Source organism: Lactuca virosa, chromosome 8 (assembly GCF_052849685.1).
Source record: "Lactuca virosa cultivar CGN04683 chromosome 8, Lactuca_virosa_CGN04683_v6, whole genome shotgun sequence".
NCBI classification, from domain to species: Eukaryota; Viridiplantae; Streptophyta; class Magnoliopsida; order Asterales; family Asteraceae; genus Lactuca; species Lactuca virosa.
In genome coordinates, this window is record NC_136433.1 from 145,813,087 (window position 1) to 145,830,691 (window position 17,605).

Genomic DNA, 17,605 nt, shown 5'->3' on the forward strand with positions numbered 1-17,605 from the left:
TTCCTCTATTGGCTGCCATTTCATGATGGATAATTGTCGAGGTAAAAACATTGTTGTTGATTGTTTCAGTTGCCATGTCACCTTTTGGATTCCTTTGTCATTATTGTATGTTGTATTACTTAGTTTACCATGCATTTTTAGTCCCTTATGTTTATTGATTTTTACAAATATTTCAATTTTTAGTGCCTAAAACGTAATTTAGTGATGCTTTTAGTCTGACTTTGACACCGTTAATTGATGGATGTTAATAGACCAATTTTCCCTCCATCTGATAGGTGACAGTGCATATGTAAACATGGAAAATGAGAAATTATCAGGTGTGGAAAAGACGGTTGCATCCCTTGCTTTACTTTTCTCCACCCACAGGTATATACCCATCTATTTTTATTTTTATTTACGTTTCATGTGTGTTTTAAGGGTATATATGTCATTTTGGTTTTGCTAATTTTGTTCAAGTTACAAGTCATTGTCATTCTTTATATTAGAGCTGGTGGATGCAGGTAGCATTATGTTTCATGTGTGCTCAAGCGGTTTAACATCAATACACAAGACAACACTTTGTAAGTATAAGTTTTTTTTTTGTCATTTTTTCTCATAATGTGTTTTTTTATGATGGTCGACAATTCTGGTCATGTTTTCACACAGATCATGTTTGAGGATGATGTTATGGTGCTTCTTGATTTGTTGAAAGTTGATTCATTTATCTTAATCCCTTCTAATGTTCCATCAGTTATTGATTATACTTTTGAGGTCAAATTTAGAGAGATTATTTGTATACATTATATTTATATATAATGAGATTATTGAATGTGATTCCGTTTAAATGTTAATACATTTATCGTATGAAATGAATTGTTTAAATGTGATTATTGTTTTCTTATTATTCGTAAATGTGTGTCGTAAATACGTATTGTAAATGTGTATTATAAATGGTTGTTGAAGTTTATGACACACAAATGTGTGTCATCTTCATATATGATAAAGACTTTAATGATACACAATGTGAGTCGTAAATACGCGTCGTAAGGTTACGACATCCAAATGCGTGTCGTCTTTCTTTATGACACGACCTTCCTTGACACGCATTGTGTGTCGTAAATGCGCATCGTAAATTTACGACGCGCAAAAGCGTGTCGTCTTCCTTTATGACAGGGCCTTCCTTGAAACGCATTTGTGTGTCATCTGTGGCTTTTACGACACGCAATGCGTGTCATTAAAGGGTATTTTTGTAGTTGTGGGGAAATGTGGGGTGTGGTGAACCCCTTCTCACCCTCCCTTCGAGAGAGTAGGCGTGAGCATTTGGACCGGACTGGACCGAACCGGTTTCGGAGAATATTTTGGACCGTGGACCGGACCGGATGAGACTTACCGGGTCCAGATCCATGTCCGGGTCCAGATCCGGTTTTTCCGGTTCTTGGACTCGTTGGACCGGTACAACTTTACATGTATACGGTAAAAGTTGTTAAAAAGTGTTGTTGGGTTTGATACAACTCGTTAAAACGAATATGTTGTTGTGTTTGATACATTACAACTCGTTAAAATGAATACCTTTTTGGGTTTGATACGGTACAACTCGTAAAAATGAATATGTTTTCCGTTTCTTGTGTACTTTGGTCCGATCAAACTTTGATTATTTATACTTTATACCATTTATTTGGAGGATTGTAACTCATTAAATATAGCAAAAAAACAACAAAATTATAGTCTAAACTCATCTACAAACTCTAAATTACACGTTAGGAAAAACCGCATGTCAATTCGACTTAAAACAAATAAGATATGCTTGTTTAAAGAAATTCGCAGAATACAAAAGTTTAAATTTCTTGTTAAAAAGCTTAAATATTTCAACTTTGATATCTCATATTTGAAGGATTGTAACCGTCGAATATAACACCAAAACAATAAAAGTATACTCTAAAATCATCTACAAACTCTAAATTACACGTTAGAAAAAACCGCATGTCAATCCGACTTAAAACGAATGAGATATGCTTGTTTAAATATTTTCACATAATACAAAAGTTTAATTTTCTTGCTGAAAAGCTGAAATATTTCAGCTTTGATATCTCAATTTTGAAGTATTGTAACTCATCGAATATAACACCAAAAACAACAAAATTATAGTCTAAAATCATCTATAAACTCTAAATTACATGTTGGAAAAACATATGTCAATCCGACTTAAAACGAATGAGATATGTTTGTTTAAAGAATTTAACAGAATACAACTTTTTTTAAAAATAAGCTTATCTAAACCGGTTTTTACCCCGAACCGGCCGGATCGGACCGGACTGGTAAAAAAACCGGACCAGTTTTGCTCAAATCCTAGAGCCGAAAACCAGACTGGGGGTCCAAAAAAACGGTCCGGTCCAATCCACATGTCCAAATGATCACCCCTACGAGAGAGATATACATACTTGTCCTATCATTAAAGATTTATTTAAAAATGACATTTTAGTGAAAAATTAAACTTTGAGAATATATATATATATATATATATATATATATATATATATAATATTATAACATTTTAATTTGTTTTAGAAGGTTAAAATTATCAATATAAAAATTATCAAATTTAAATGGTTTCTATTAATAAAACTTATATATAATTGTTAAATCTCAAAAATTGTTAAAATATAGTAAGTTTTATGTATATTTCTTTTTTAGATTATTAGTTTAATTAAAATGGAGTAGAAATAATAATACCAATATGATCGAAGCCAGGGCAATCATAATAAAATATTATTTTGTTGAATGAATAAAAATATAAAAACATAACCATGGTTAATCATGGGTTAGGTGTGTTTGACCATTCTGGTTTGGTAGGCGTGTTGTCTCGGTGCCTCCTCTCTCCCCCATAAAAACCCCTCTTCAAGCCCAGACGTATCTCTCAACCACACCCAACACAAAGCGTTAGAGAGAGAAACTAGAGAGAGAAAGTTCAACAAAGTTCTCTTTTTCTTTCCATTTCTCTCTCTAAATCAGCGCTCACTTTCTGAATCGCCGGCGAGGATTTGTGTGGTCAGTTGAATCAGGTTGAGTTAGTGAAGAAATGCAATCGGAGTCCGTCGAAACGTCGCTGTTTGATTTGTTGACCGCAGCTCTGAAGGGGAAACTTATTGGCACAGTTAACGGATCGGATAGCGGAGACTCAACGATGCCGCCGGCTTTAGCGATGATTCTGGAAAATCGTGAGCTGCTGGTGATACTGACCACGTCGGTTGCTGTTTTGGTAGGATGTTTTGTTGTTTTGGTGTGGAAGAGATCTACGAATAAGTCGGTTAAGGAATTGGAGCAACCGAAGATCGTTATACCCAAGAGACGGGTGGAAGAGGAGGTTGATGATGGTAAGAAGAAGGTTACGATTTTCTTCGGAACACAGACTGGAACGGCGGAAGGTTTCGCTAAGGTGAACTCTCGATGTTGATTCGCATGTCTCTTGACATTTTTGAAATTTTGGTCGATATAAAGGTTTTCGCGTTTTTTTGACATCCATTCCTCTTGTTTTGAAGGCACTCTTTGAAGAAGCTAAAGTGCGATATGAAAAGGCCTCCTTTAAAGTAATCGATTTGGTGAGTGTTGACTTTTAGAGTACAGATTCAGATGCATATGGTACAAAATGATTCTTGTTGCTCGATCTTGGCTTGCTTGATTCTTAGAAACGTTGAATTTTACTGCTAGTTGAATCGCGGATCATAACTATCGTTATGTTTTCAATATGCAGGATGATTATGCTGTTGATGACGAGGAGTACGAAGAGAAACTAAAGAAGGAGTCATTTGCTTTCTTCTTCTTGGCTACGTAAGCTTTTGTACCCATTTATATCTATTTTACTTTTTCTGAAAGAATAGTTGACTATCTTAAATCGTGGATCGAAATCTATAGGATCAATCTGAACCCGGCAATTAAGTAACTTGACTAACTGAAAGTGGACTTTATTAAAAAAAGGAGCAGATGCATAGAACTATTCAATAGGATCATGCTTACGCAACACTCTTCAACAGGAAATCTTGAAAATAAAAAACAATTGTCGCAACTTCCCTAGTCATCCAAAAAAGAAACTGTTGAAGTTTTCATGGAGTAGTGAGAGGAAGCAACCTCAAAGGTTATAGCAGGTTGCTAATTACCTATTAACTCAACTTGTTTGATAACTTCTTGTGTAGATATGGAGATGGTGAGCCAACTGATAATGCTGCCAGGTTTTATAAATGGTTCACTGAGGTAAACATTGTATACATCTTTTAGATTCATGTCACAAATCTATCCCGATCTGGATATTGATTTAGAACTTATTGTTACTTTTACAGGCAGAAGAGAAAGTTAGTCTTAACAAACTTCACTATGGAGTATTTGGTCTTGGCAACAGACAATACGAGCATTTCAACAAGGTGACAAACAATAACTATCACACCACCTTCTTAACCATTCAGCATCTTCTAGCATTATCAATTTCTGAATCTTCTTTTATTGTTTGTGTTATTTATAGATTGCAAAAGTGGTTGATGATGGTCTTGCAGATCAGGGTATGTTAAATTTGCTAATTTCTATAGTAACAAATTTTCTCTTATTGCTTGTAGCATCTCTAATGTTTATGTTTTTCACCATTTTCAGGTGCAAAGCGCCTTGTTTCAGTTGGCTTAGGAGATGATGATCAATCAATTGAAGATGATTTTACTGCATGGTAGTTAAAAAGACTTTCTTTGCCTCTAAAAAAGATAACATTTTTATTATCTTCATAACATTTTATCTAATCTTGACTTTTCAGGAAAGAGTTAGTGTGGCCAGAATTGGACCAATTGCTTCGCGATGAAGATGACAAAGGTGCTGCTACTCCTTACACAGCTGTCATTCCTGAATACAGAGTTGTGTTTCATGAGAAACTTGATACATCTACTGAAGATTTTAGTCAAACAAATGGTCACACTGTTCATGATGCTCAACATCCATGCAGGTATTTGAAATGTTCCAAAACTGGATTTTAATTTTCTAATTTCTATAATCTGACAATTTCTCTTTGTTTAAAGATCCAATGTGGCTGTTAAAAAGGAGCTTCATACCCCTGAATCTGATCGATCTTGCACTCATCTTGAATTTGACATCTCTCACACTGGATTAACGTAAGTTGGCATCAAGAAACTTTTTACAAATAGTTTATGTTATAAGTTGTATGATTCCAAATTAAACTTTTTTTTTGTGTGTGTGTGTGATTTTTAGATATGAAACTGGAGACCATGTTGGTGTATACTGTGAGAACTTAAGTGAAGTTGTGGAGGAGGCTGAAAGATTAATAGGATTAGCACCTGATACTTATTTCTCACTACATACTGATAATGAAGATGGAACACCAAATGCTGGATCTTCATTGCATCCTCCTTTCCCTCCATGCACTTTAAGACAAGCATTGGCTCGTTATGCAGATCTCTTGACTTCTCCCAAAAAGGTAAATGACTATTTTACCCTTTGTCTGGAATTAATGTTAAATACAAATGACAATAGCTAAAAATAACCCATAAAGTGACGTCTGTCCTGAGGAAGTCTTGAATAAACTATAAACAAAGACATTTTTTTTTTTGGATAAGAGTAAATGACGATTTTACCCTTTGTGTGGAATGAATAGCTAAAAATAACGAATGATTGCATATATATTGATTTCAGTCGGCTTTGATTGCTCTGGCTGCTCATGCTACTGATCCTACGGAATCGGAACGACTCAAGTTTCTTGCATCTCCAGCTGGCAAGGTTTGAATTTTGAAATTTCTATCATAATTAAATCAAAAACCTTTTTTTTTAAATTAATTAAAATTAAAATTAATTAATGATTTGCTCAGGATGAATACTCTCAATGGATTGTTGCAAGTCAAAGAAGTCTTCTAGAAGTGATGGAAGCTTTCCCATCAGCCAAACCTCCACTTGGGGTCTTCTTTGCAGCTGTTGCCCCTCGCTTACAGCCTCGATACTACTCCATTTCCTCCTCCCCAAAGTAAAAAAAAAAAAAAAAAAAAATCATTTCCCCATATATTCAATACAAACAATCTCAAATTATTAATTATTATTATTTGTCATTACAATTTACAGGCTGGCACCTAGTAGGATCCATGTCACTTGCGCTTTAGTTTACGAAAAAACACCCGCAGGACGTATTCACAAAGGAATCTGTTCAACCTGGATGAAGGTACTTCAAACTTCAACTTACTTCAAATCCATAAAAAAAAAAATTGAATTTATTTATTTATTAATTATTATTAATTTACAGAATGCTGAGCCTGAAAACAGCTGGGCGCCTATTTTTGTTAGAACATCCAACTTCAGACTGCCTACAAACCCTAAAGTCCCGGTGATCATGATTGGGCCTGGAACCGGATTGGCTCCATTCCGGGGTTTTCTTCAGGAAAGATTGGCTTTGAAAGAAACCGGAACGGAATTAGGATCAGCTCTTCTTTTCTTTGGGTGTAGAAATCGCAGAGTGGTAAGTTTAAAATATAATGGTAAATTACAGAAAGGCCACTATATATGTTTTCAGTCATTAACCTGAAAACCTATTAAATTTTTTTTTTACATTAAAGCTTTTCAAAACAAATTTAAGAAAGCCATTGATGACATTGACATGCTATTGCCCTATGCGCATTAGTAGGTCACCTATAAATGTTCAACTAACCTTTTTTTGTTATGCATGAAACCACTAAGTTTTGATTCTATTACTTGAAACAATTATTAATGATAATAATAATACCAAAATAGTAGTAGTTATTATTATCTTATTATAAAAAATAATGCACTGGCTTTCTTTAAAATAGAATCGGAGCTTTTTTAAAAACAGTATGAAAACTTTGCCAGGTCATCAACGCCTTTAAAAAAACTAAAAGTCAAAAAAAGATGTGTTAATGGCTGAAAAGGTAGTGGTTTTTGTGTAGTTTGGCTTTTAGTTAAAATATATAAATATTTATAAAACGGTTTTATGAAAAAATTCAGGATTTCATCTATGAGAATGAACTAAACAACTTTGTGGAGAGTGGTGCACTCTCGGAGCTTGTTCTTGCCTTTTCACGTGAAGGCCCCACTAAGGAATACGTCCAACATAAAATGATCCAAAAGGTAGGAAAAAAAAAACCCTACTATAGAAGTCTCCATTTTATTTAATAAATATGTTGTGGGTTTTTTTATTATATTAAAGTGAATTATTATTATGTATAATAAATAGGCTTCGGATCTATGGAATTTGCTTTCTGAGGGAGCGTATTTGTACGTATGTGGTGATGCTAAAGGCATGGCTAAAGATGTACACAGAACCCTCCACACCATTGTACAAGAACAGGTAACTTTTTCTTTCCTCATACTCTATTATTTTTTAAAATGATTTATATGCCATCCAAAGTTGACTTTTTTAGTCAAATTAAAGTGTAATTGTGGGGTCCTATCTGGTAATTGTATTAATTGGATATATTTTTGTTCAGGGGTCTTTGGATTCGTCTAAGGCAGAGCTGTTTGTTAAGAATCTACAAATGTCGGGGAGATACTTGCGAGATGTTTGGTAACTCAAGAGAAACAAACGTATGTGCCAGTCGGACCTGTTTTATGACAAAATATAGTTTTATCTTTTACATGTTTACAATCCGAATTCTTTTTCCATATCATTTTTTTGTTCTTGTATAATTTATATATAAGGATAAAGACAGCTTTGTGTCTATTTGTAATTGTATGACATCATGAATTGGTAGCCATATGTAATAATAATAATAATATGAAGAAAAAAATGTCTCTTAGAATAACGAATGATTGTGAGAGAGTTTGGTTAAACTTATATAAATACAATGTCCACCATAACGATTCAAAACTTAATTTCTAATCTAATAATCGATTTAGGATGTGTTTCGCACGGATTGTTTGAGAGCTTTTAATTTTTAGTGTTTGACAAAATATTTTGTTTTAAAAAGCTTAAAAGAAAGTTTTATTTGACACTATAAACTTCTAGTGTTTACTTCAAAAACAAAATGTCACAAATTCAAATACTACTTCACGTAGCGTTTAACAAAACGCTACCAGCTACAAACTATGTGTTATGATCTAGTTTTGTCGAATATGCCCTTAATCAATTCAATATTTGATTCCTCCAATAAAACTGTATCCTTCAATGTAAGGATGAACAGTTTGTACCAAATCCCGATCTCGTATTAGTATCGAACCGTATCAAATTTAAAAATATGGGATGGTAACCGTATCGAATTTAAAAATATGGGATGTTACTCAGTACTCCAAAATCACGAAATTCGAGATTCGGAACCGTCGGTGTCGGTACTAGTACCGAAAACCGGTATCATTCCTAGTATCGGTACTGATAAACATTACTTACGCTTGACTTTCGATCAAATTAGGGTTTGGAGTATGGGCTAGTACGCGCCCGACGTACCACACATACGTCCAGCGTACTAGTGGATCATACGTGTTCCAAAATACACGAGTACGCTGCGCGTACCCTCGAGTACACCCAACGTACGACCAAAATGCAAGCATTTTTCTTCTCAAGTGACCAATTTAGCACTTTCTCATAAAATAAAGAGCAATAATATTAATACCTGATATTGGGATGTTACAAATATTTAGTTTAAAAAAAATTTTAAAATAAAATCAAAACAAAAATAAAGAAAAACACTAGTATTTTCAAGTATGTACTAAAGATATTTAAAAAAATGAAAAAAAAATAAAAAATAATAATTTAGAAAAAACGAAAAAAAAACTAAAAACATTAAAACCGAGCATATATCTATTTAATTTTTTTTTTGAATTTTGTTAACGAAAAAAAATAAACGAAAATAAATAATAAAACTCACTTAAATGACGTTTCATGTACGTCGTCGCACGTGATTAAATCATCGAGTCCGTATTAATTACCACGGAATGGGTGGTGAAGATTTGTCGTCATAGTCCTCAGCATTTTTTGGGTACTCTCTGTAACCAGACCTATATATATATATATATATATATATATATATATATATATATATATATATATATATATATATATAGGGGTGGCAAATCAGACCATTGTGTCATGTTTTTTTAATTAACACGAAAACGAACTGATTAAAAAACGACAAACACGACACGGCACGACAAATATTACATAAAATAACAATTGATTTACTTGATTAATATTTAATCATACAAAACAAGACAAACACGATAAACAAATGTTAAGTCGTGTCAACTTCGTGTCGAATCTTGAACACGAACACGAAACGACACGACGACGTGTTTTTTACACTTGACACGAACACAAACTCGAATTTCAGTTTCGTCCGAATTTCGTTTCATGTCGTGTATTTTTGTCGTGTCCTATCATGAATTGTCACCCCTAATTATTTATTAATTTTAGGGCCTAATGTTAATTTATCCACATGATCCTTAAATTATCAAGGTTGACCTTATATTTCGAAGTTTTTGTTTTCGTATATGGAGATTTTCTATGTGAAGATGTCGCTCTACCTATTAATGAGGTACAATTGTCGACATAAACTTTCTTATGGCCATCATAATACTATTCCTAGTGTATGTAATATGTTGTGTTTTTTTTTCTCAAAATTTTATAAAAAAATGTGTCTTCACACACACAAAAAAACAATCTATTATTTTCAAAAAAAAACCTAATTGTAAAGCGTTTAATAAATTGAAAAAGCTATCAGTTACATACTTGCTAACAAAAAATTACAACAGATTGGTAGTTTTGGTGAATAAATAAGTGGTTGTGATACTCGAGGTGCATTTAGTGTTGATATTAGTTAGTGGTGTAGGTAGAGATGGTAGAATAGATGTTTTAGTGCATAAAATAAACGATCGAGTTCACATTAATAGGTTTGGTTGGGTTCGATATCGCTAAAAGGTGGTGTGAAATTGTGAATTGTGAATCAGATTAAATGATGGGCCTCTATCTCGAAAGTCTTTATTATTATTTTCTTTCCTTTAATAGCTTTTTAACAACTCATCATTTTTCTTCAATACCATTAGATCTTCTAAAATCTGTCATACTTGGTACATTTGTCTAAACCAACGAGTATCATATATATTATGTGTTCTGGTTCATTGAATACATTATAACACCAAAATATTAAGCATATTCTCAATTATCGTACTAGCTGAAAAAACTAACAATTAAATAAAAAATTAGCTGGAAAAAAAATAACGTTTGGTAAAACTTGCTAAAAAGCTAACTGAAAAAATCTAAAAGAACATATAAAATAATATGTTTTTATAATTAATTAAAGCGTATATTTGAAACAAAAAATTAAAAAGCTCCTAAAAAGCTAGTCTAAATAGCTTTTTAAAAAACTAGTTTATAAGCTACTTTTTGGCTTGTTAAACATGACAACTTAAAAAAAACTCAAAAAAATAAATTAACTTATCAGCTAGCTGTGGTGTAAAAGGGCTTCTAGCCTAGCGGTACCGGTGTTGTCCTCCCTCCTAGAGGTTGATGGTTCAAGTCTCGTTGGAGACATAGGTGGTATTAGGAGTAGTTTAGGAGTAGTGTAGATTTGTTGTTTTAAAAAAAAAAAAAAAAAAAAAAAAAAAAAAAAAAAAAACTAGTTGTGTGGTACCAAACAGCCTAAAGAATCGTATATTCACTATCTTTATTGAACGTATTGACAACAATTCGTATATTCACTATCTTTATTGAACGTATTCTTTAGGCCTAATAGCCCAGTAATTATGAATTAATTGATCTGACTGGGCCTTGGATTCAACTTCCAAGGTTCCCCAAGCCATTAAAATTTTGATTAGGATTTAATTGTCGCATGTCACCTATTCGAGAAAAAAAAAAATCTTACTAGTTTTTCATTGACTATGTTTGTGAACTGAAATTGATTAATCTATGTGTGATTTGATTCGTGTGAAAGGACTATCTTGTATAAACTCTATAAACCGACAAATAGAGCTATTACATATAAGATGATAACATGAACGCACATAACTTTTTTCTTATCTTTACCTAAAAACAGTCACAAACCTCACGATTGTGTGGCCATGAACATGCAAGGATCCGTTTCCCAAATAAATGCTTTCATTGACGATTCGTGATGTTCATTAAATTTGTGATTCATCTTTATATTTAATCCATTCATTCAGAGGTAACCGCGAATTTTGCTCGCGGGTTTGTAGTGAGTGTTAAATTTTAGAATGTTTATATCTAATCTTTGCATGGAACTAATATGGGACAGAGTCATCTAATTTCTTTTGTTTTTCAAAAAACACGTCATTAGAAATAACCGATGATGAAGTTGTTCGAATACTCGAAGCTTTCATTTATAATGACACTCCCAAAGTTTTCCTCTATTCGCGTTTTGTTGTTTTACACTAAGATTAGATTGTTAACATCTTTGATTTTTATTGTTTTCTATCTAGTGGTTTTGAGAAAAACAAGTAGTTTAAAAAGATCTCAAATTTGACAAGAAGATAGGGTGGACGAATATGAAGTTTTCAGTTCATTCGTATTACTATATGAGAATGTGAAGCTGTAACTTATAAGGATTAATTTCTATGCAATCAAAGTATGATATAGCATCTATGAATTACATAATGCTCATATACAAAGAATCTTTGACGACCACAATCTTGTATCGTCTAATGGGGCCATTTATAAAAATGTGGTTACAACACTCATCCGGAATGCCAATAAATGTTTTAGGCATTTTGAGTGTTCACGATAAGATGCGAAAGACCTTCACTATACCGATAACTTATAATTTTAAATTTTATATAGTATACAGCGGAACATGGAGAAGCTTGTATTAGTGTATCATGCAAAGATTAGATATAAACATTTAGTCTACCTATGGTTACTTCTCAAAGCCCGAAAAACATAATGTGATTGGTTCTAATGTTCTCGAAGCCGTTGCATACCTCCATATTGGGGTACTCTGATGTTGATTGGGCTCGATGTCAGGAGACCCAAAGATCCACCTATGGTTACTCCATTTTTCTTGGTGGTAATCTAGTTTCTTACTCAAACCTCAAGTAATACTCTCTTTGCTGCTCTGTTTGCTTCACATGATCCCAAGGGTTTCAAATCCGCCATCAAAAGCGCGTATTGGTTAGATGTTACGCAACAAGAGCTTAGTGCACTTTCTAATAATCATACGTGGTCACTTGTGCCTTGCCCGAAAAATCATAATGGGGTTGGTTCTAAATGGCTTTTTTGCACTAAATATCGTTCTGATGGGTCAATTGAACGCTACAAAGCTCGTCTTGCAGCTCAAGGGTTCAGTCAAATACCGGGGCTTGACTACTCTCACACGTTTAGTCCGGTTGTTAAAGCCTCTATCATTCACGTTGTTCTATCTTTGGCAGTCATTAATAATTGGAGACTTCATCAACTTGATGTAAACAATGTATTTCTCCACACGCACTTTACTGAACGTGTTTTCATGGAACAACCTCCAGAGTTTAGTGATTCTTATTTCCCGATCATGTCTGTCTCCTCAACAAAGCTATTTATGGCCTCAAACAAGCTCCGCGTGCATGGTTTCAACGCCTCAACAATTTCTTACTTCAAAATGGCTTCACATGCAGTCGGTCTGATCTGTCCTTGTTTGTATTCTCGCGTGACTCATGTCTTATGTATCTATTAGTGTATGTTGATGATCTCATCTTAACCGGTAACCAAGAGCATGTTCTTGCATCCTTCACTTCTCGGTTGCATAGCGAATTTGCCATCAAAGACCTTGGTGATCTAAACTATTTTCTTGGAATTGAAGTTACTAGGTCTAATGATGGGTAATTTCTCAGTCAATCAAAGTATGCTCATGACATCCTTCAATGACCTGATCTTCTTGACGCTAAGCTTGTCCACACTCCTTTAGCATCTAATGAGGTGCTTAGCACTCATGGTGATCCATTCGAAGACATGGCTCTCTATCGGTCTCTTGTAGGAGCTCTTCAATACTTGACTATTACTCGACCTGATATCTCCTATGCAGTGAACCAAGTGAGTCAGTTTCTACAGTGCCCCACTACTACTCACTACCAGCATGTCAAATGCATTTTTCGATACATTAAAGGAACATTGTCTTTTGGTTTAACATTCCCAAAGCCGTTGCATACCTCCGTATTGGGGTACTCTGATGTTGATTGGGCTCGATGTCTGGAGACCCGAAGATCCACCTATGGTTACTCCATTTTTCTAGGTGGTAATCTAGTTTCTTGGAGTTTTAAGAAGCAACCGACAGTTTCTCGTTCCGGCTGTGAATCTGAGTATCATGATATGGCTAACACCGTTGCTGAGATCATTTGGATTACTCATCTATTACGTGAGTTGCATGTTTTACCACCTGGTCGCCCCACTTTGTTGTGTGACAATCAAAGTGTTCTCTTCCTCACTCAGAATAAAAATCATGTGGCTCACAAAAGGGCCAAACATATTGACTTGGACTATCATTTCATTCGTGAGCTTGTCTCCTCCGGAAAACTTTGCACTCAGTTTGTTCCAACAAAGCTTTAGGTGGCTGATATTTTCACTAAAAGTCTTTTGCAACTGCAGTTTGAGTTTCTACACTCCAAGTTACGTCTCGGCCCACCACCCTTTCCCTGGGGGGGGGGGGTATTAGTGTATCATTGTATTTTATGTACTTAGGTTGTATTTATCTCATTCTTGAGGTACCTCTTTTGTAAATTCCTTATCTATTTATGTAATCGATCCCTACCATTTGGGGTATCCAGTTCATTAAATTTGAGACAGCTTGTGTATTCACTTTTCTCCCAAGTGTTAGCTAATCTCCCTAATGATATCCGAAAGATTGTGTATTTCAAGGCATATTATTATTCAACCGGTTATTTGTAATGTAACATTATGTTCTATAGTAAGGATCTTTTGATGACTCAAGTTTTATAAATATGTATCCACATATATATCAGAAACAATAGTGATACGAGTTCAAACAAACAAATACATAAACTCATATATGATTACACCAGCTCAAAACCGATTACATTAACCGAAGAAAAAATGATTAAATTAATAGAAAACCAAAAATTCATAACAATTTTCATCTCTCTCTATTTCAACATTGATTTTGGCCTAGTAACGGATATTTTGGTAGGCAATAATGTAAATTAAAAAGAGACTCTAGTTGTTAGGGGGTGTTTGGGATTGCGTTTGAAAAGTGCTTATTGGCTTATTGGCTTTTTGAAAAGCTAATAAGTCAAAAAAAATGTTTGGCAAACTCAAAAGCACTTTTCAGAATAGTTTTTCCATAAGCTTCAAAAAGCACTTTTTAATAAGCATGTAAAACGTGGCTTTTTGAAACTGCTTATGGCTTTTCAACCAAAATAGCTTCAAAAAGCATTTTTTAAGCCAAACACTTTTTAACTTATTGACTTATTTGCTTTTTCACTATAAAAGCTTATACAAACTCTTTTTAAAAAACTCATTTTACCACCACTATAAGCAAATAATCATTTCTATCTAAAATCACTTTTAGAGTTCAAAAAGCACTCTCAAACACCCCCTTAGTAACAATTGACATATTGTGTGTGTGTGTGTGTATATATATATATATATATATATATATATATATATATATTGAATTTCATATTAAAATTATCGTTTGTCAACCTATAATATTTAGTAAACCATATCAATAAAATCAAACAACCTCATCATTAGGTAACTATAATCTTATGATAATGTCCACCATAGGGTAAAATCACTTCATCTTCAAGTCAATACCAACACTATGATAAAAAGGACTTGCACAAAATGGTTGACTTATAAACTCAAAACCATTCAATGTACTTTAAATGAAAGAAGTTGACATGCCAAAGTTTCTAAGATGCAAGTGTAACCCTCTATTAAAAATTGTGTTCCCAAACGTTCAATATATAGGAAAACAAGCTTGTAAAACTTAATCCATATTTATTTTCAGTAAATTCGAACGTTAAGTGCGTTTTCCAGATTCAGTGTTGCAACAGGAGGAACCGCCGTTTAATGGGGATATTTTGTCTGCTCCTGCTCCTGCTCCTGCTCACGTGGTGCATTCTCAAGATGGTAGTAAGTCTGAGTCGCAAGAGAAGGTGGAGGTGTCATCCTCCTTGTTGAAACCACCACGATTTGGTGATGATATTTGCTCGTCTAAGGAGAAGTACGGAAATTCAAAGTCTAGTTCCGATTTACAAAAGATGTGTAGCTCTTCTTCTCATGGTAATGCCAAATTCTTAAAATTGAAAGTTTCTACATAATCAAATACGCTTATCGAGGAATTAGAGCAGTTTGTCGAGATGGGAGGGACGTTAGGATATGACATGGAAGGTAGCAAAGATAAGTTGAAGTAGATTTTGATTAGTATAAGTGTTATTCAAGTGGATCAATGAATTTTCTCTCCCTGAATATATGTCGCACCCGGACGTATAAACAGCATAGTTGGGTGAATTCCATTTGTCTCGTGAATAAGGTGTCGTTTTTAGGTCTGCAAGAAACAAGGATGACTAAGGTGGGCCTATTTAAAATTAAGAGTATGTGGGGAACTGCCAGTTTGATTTCGCTTCAAGTTGTGCTTGCGGGAGGTCACTTTGCTTTCAGTTTAGGACCTCAATGTGTCGTCAAACGCCAAGTGTTTTGTACTCATAATGTCGTTATTGTCTAGGGTACTTGGGTCTCGCTTAATTTTTCATGTTTTATCGTTAATGTGTACGTGTCTCAAGACTTGGCGAGTAAACATGGTCTTTGGGCGTATCCTTTGGGTTTTATAAACCAACACGATGGCATGTATGTTTTATTTGGAGATTTTAATGTGGTATGTGATCCTTCGGAAAGATTCGATTCTGTTTTTTGTCCTATTGTGGCTTCAGCCTTTAATAACTTTATTGATGTTGCGAGGGTTGTAGATGTTCCTATGATTGGGAAATGTTCTACTAAAGTGGATAATGTTGGGGTGAATCTTAGCAAATTAGATCGTTTTTTGGTGTCTGATGAATTTGTTGATTGTTTTCTGCATTTAAATGTTGTTGTGTTAGACAGAAAATGGTCGTATCGTTGTCCTATTTTTTGCATGGTCAAATGCTTGATTATGGTCCGTTTTCTCTAAATTCTTTAATTCTTGGTTAAGTGTTGAAGGATATGATACGGTGGTGAAAAAAGTTGTGGTTGATTTTGTACTGCTTCTGGGGTGGAGCAAATTTGTGTAATTCAAAAACAAATTCAAATTTGTTAAAAATCGGATAAAACAGTGGAACTCGGTTGTTAAAGTTAAAACTGGTTCTCAAAAGAAAGGGTTTGAGAAAATATTGAAGGATATCGATTATATTATAGATGATGGGGGTTCTCAGATCTTCCATGACCAAAAGGAGGGGGTGCTTAAGAGTTTAGCACAGTTGGAACACCGTGATTCTTTGGATTTGCTTCAAAGGTCTAAGGTGAATTGAGCGGTGTAAGGTGATGAGAACTCTACATTTTTTCATGGGATGTTGAAGAATATGAGAATCCAAATTACGATTAGGGGTATTCCTTTAGCGGGGTGGGTGGATTTATGAACCTAGGGAAGTGAAAAAAGTGTTTTTTGATTTTTATGCTGACAAGTTTAAACCGTTTCACGGTATCCGTCTTATAAAACGAAGCCATAGGTTTTTGTATTTAGATATTGATGACAATTCGGGATTGGAAGTGCCTTTCACCGTAGACAATATCCATCAAGCAATTTGGGATTATGGTAATGACCATGCACCGGATCCTGATGGTTTTTCATTTTGATTCCTTAAGCACTGTTGGGATCTTTTTAGTGTTGATGTTATTGCTTTCGTGAATGAGTTTTATAATTCCACTTCTATTCCATTGGGATGTAACTCTTCTTTCATCAAGCTCATTCCAAAGGTGGACAATCCTTTATTTATAAAGTATTACATGCCTATTAATCTTATTAGCTCGCAGTTTAAAGTTATTGCAAAGTTGCTTGCTAATAGATTGGTGGTTGTGGTGCACAAGGTGGTGGGATATGAGCAATCAGTTTTCCTTAAAAGTCTTCATATTCTAGATGGTCCTAACTTGGTAATTGAGTTGGTGTTGTGTTTCAAGAAGAGGAGACAAAATCTTATGATTTTAAAGGTGGATTTAAAAAAAACATATGATTCGGTTTGTTGGGATTATCTGAATCCAATGTTACACTTCATGGAGTTTGGTGATATTTTGAGATCTTGGATCCATGCTATGATGCTACATTCAAGAATGCCATATCCTTGGTTCTTCTTAATGGTACCCCGACTACAGAGTTTCAGGTTCATATGGGCTGAGACAAGGAGACACATACACACACTCTCTCCTTTTTTGTTTATTATCGTCATGGAAGGTCTACATGTCACTATGGAGGATACGGTTGCTGTAATGCCTTGTTCCGAATCGCTTTCCTAATTCGGGATTGTGGCCTGAGGATAGGTTATCAGAAGGCTTAGGGCCTTTGGAAGAGAGAGATCTAAACCCATTTAAGTATGGAAAATGTAATTGAGGTGATCTGGGAGCTGGGTTGTGTCTTGAAGCCCAAGGGTATATTGGTAAAGTGGCAGTTCGAGCTCTTTATGGGTTTTGGGTTTTATTCAGAAGGTTGTAAGGCTTGGGTGTGTTGTTAGGTGT

General features: G+C 34.4%; 1 protein-coding gene and 1 pseudogene across 1 annotated transcript; both read left to right on the top strand.

Annotated features, from left to right (window-relative positions):
• Window positions 1-2,881: 2,881 nt before the first annotated feature.
• LOC145129441 (NADPH--cytochrome P450 reductase 1-like) lies at window positions 2,882-7,769 on the top strand. The gene is made up of 17 exons (XM_079064160.1): window positions 2,882-3,412; window positions 3,516-3,575; window positions 3,728-3,804; window positions 4,167-4,224; window positions 4,311-4,391; window positions 4,490-4,526; window positions 4,615-4,684; window positions 4,769-4,954; window positions 5,028-5,120; window positions 5,218-5,443; window positions 5,659-5,742; window positions 5,832-5,983; window positions 6,079-6,175; window positions 6,257-6,469; window positions 6,973-7,095; window positions 7,202-7,315; window positions 7,455-7,769. Exons 1-17 carry the CDS (start codon window positions 3,056-3,058, stop codon window positions 7,533-7,535), a joined length of 2,109 nt encoding a protein of 702 aa, XP_078920286.1. The 5' UTR covers window positions 2,882-3,055; the 3' UTR covers window positions 7,536-7,769.
• A 5,126-nt stretch (window positions 7,770-12,895) lies between these two features.
• LOC145130922 (secreted RxLR effector protein 161 pseudogene) lies at window positions 12,896-13,489 on the top strand (annotated as a pseudogene).
• Window positions 13,490-17,605: the final 4,116 nt, after the last annotated feature.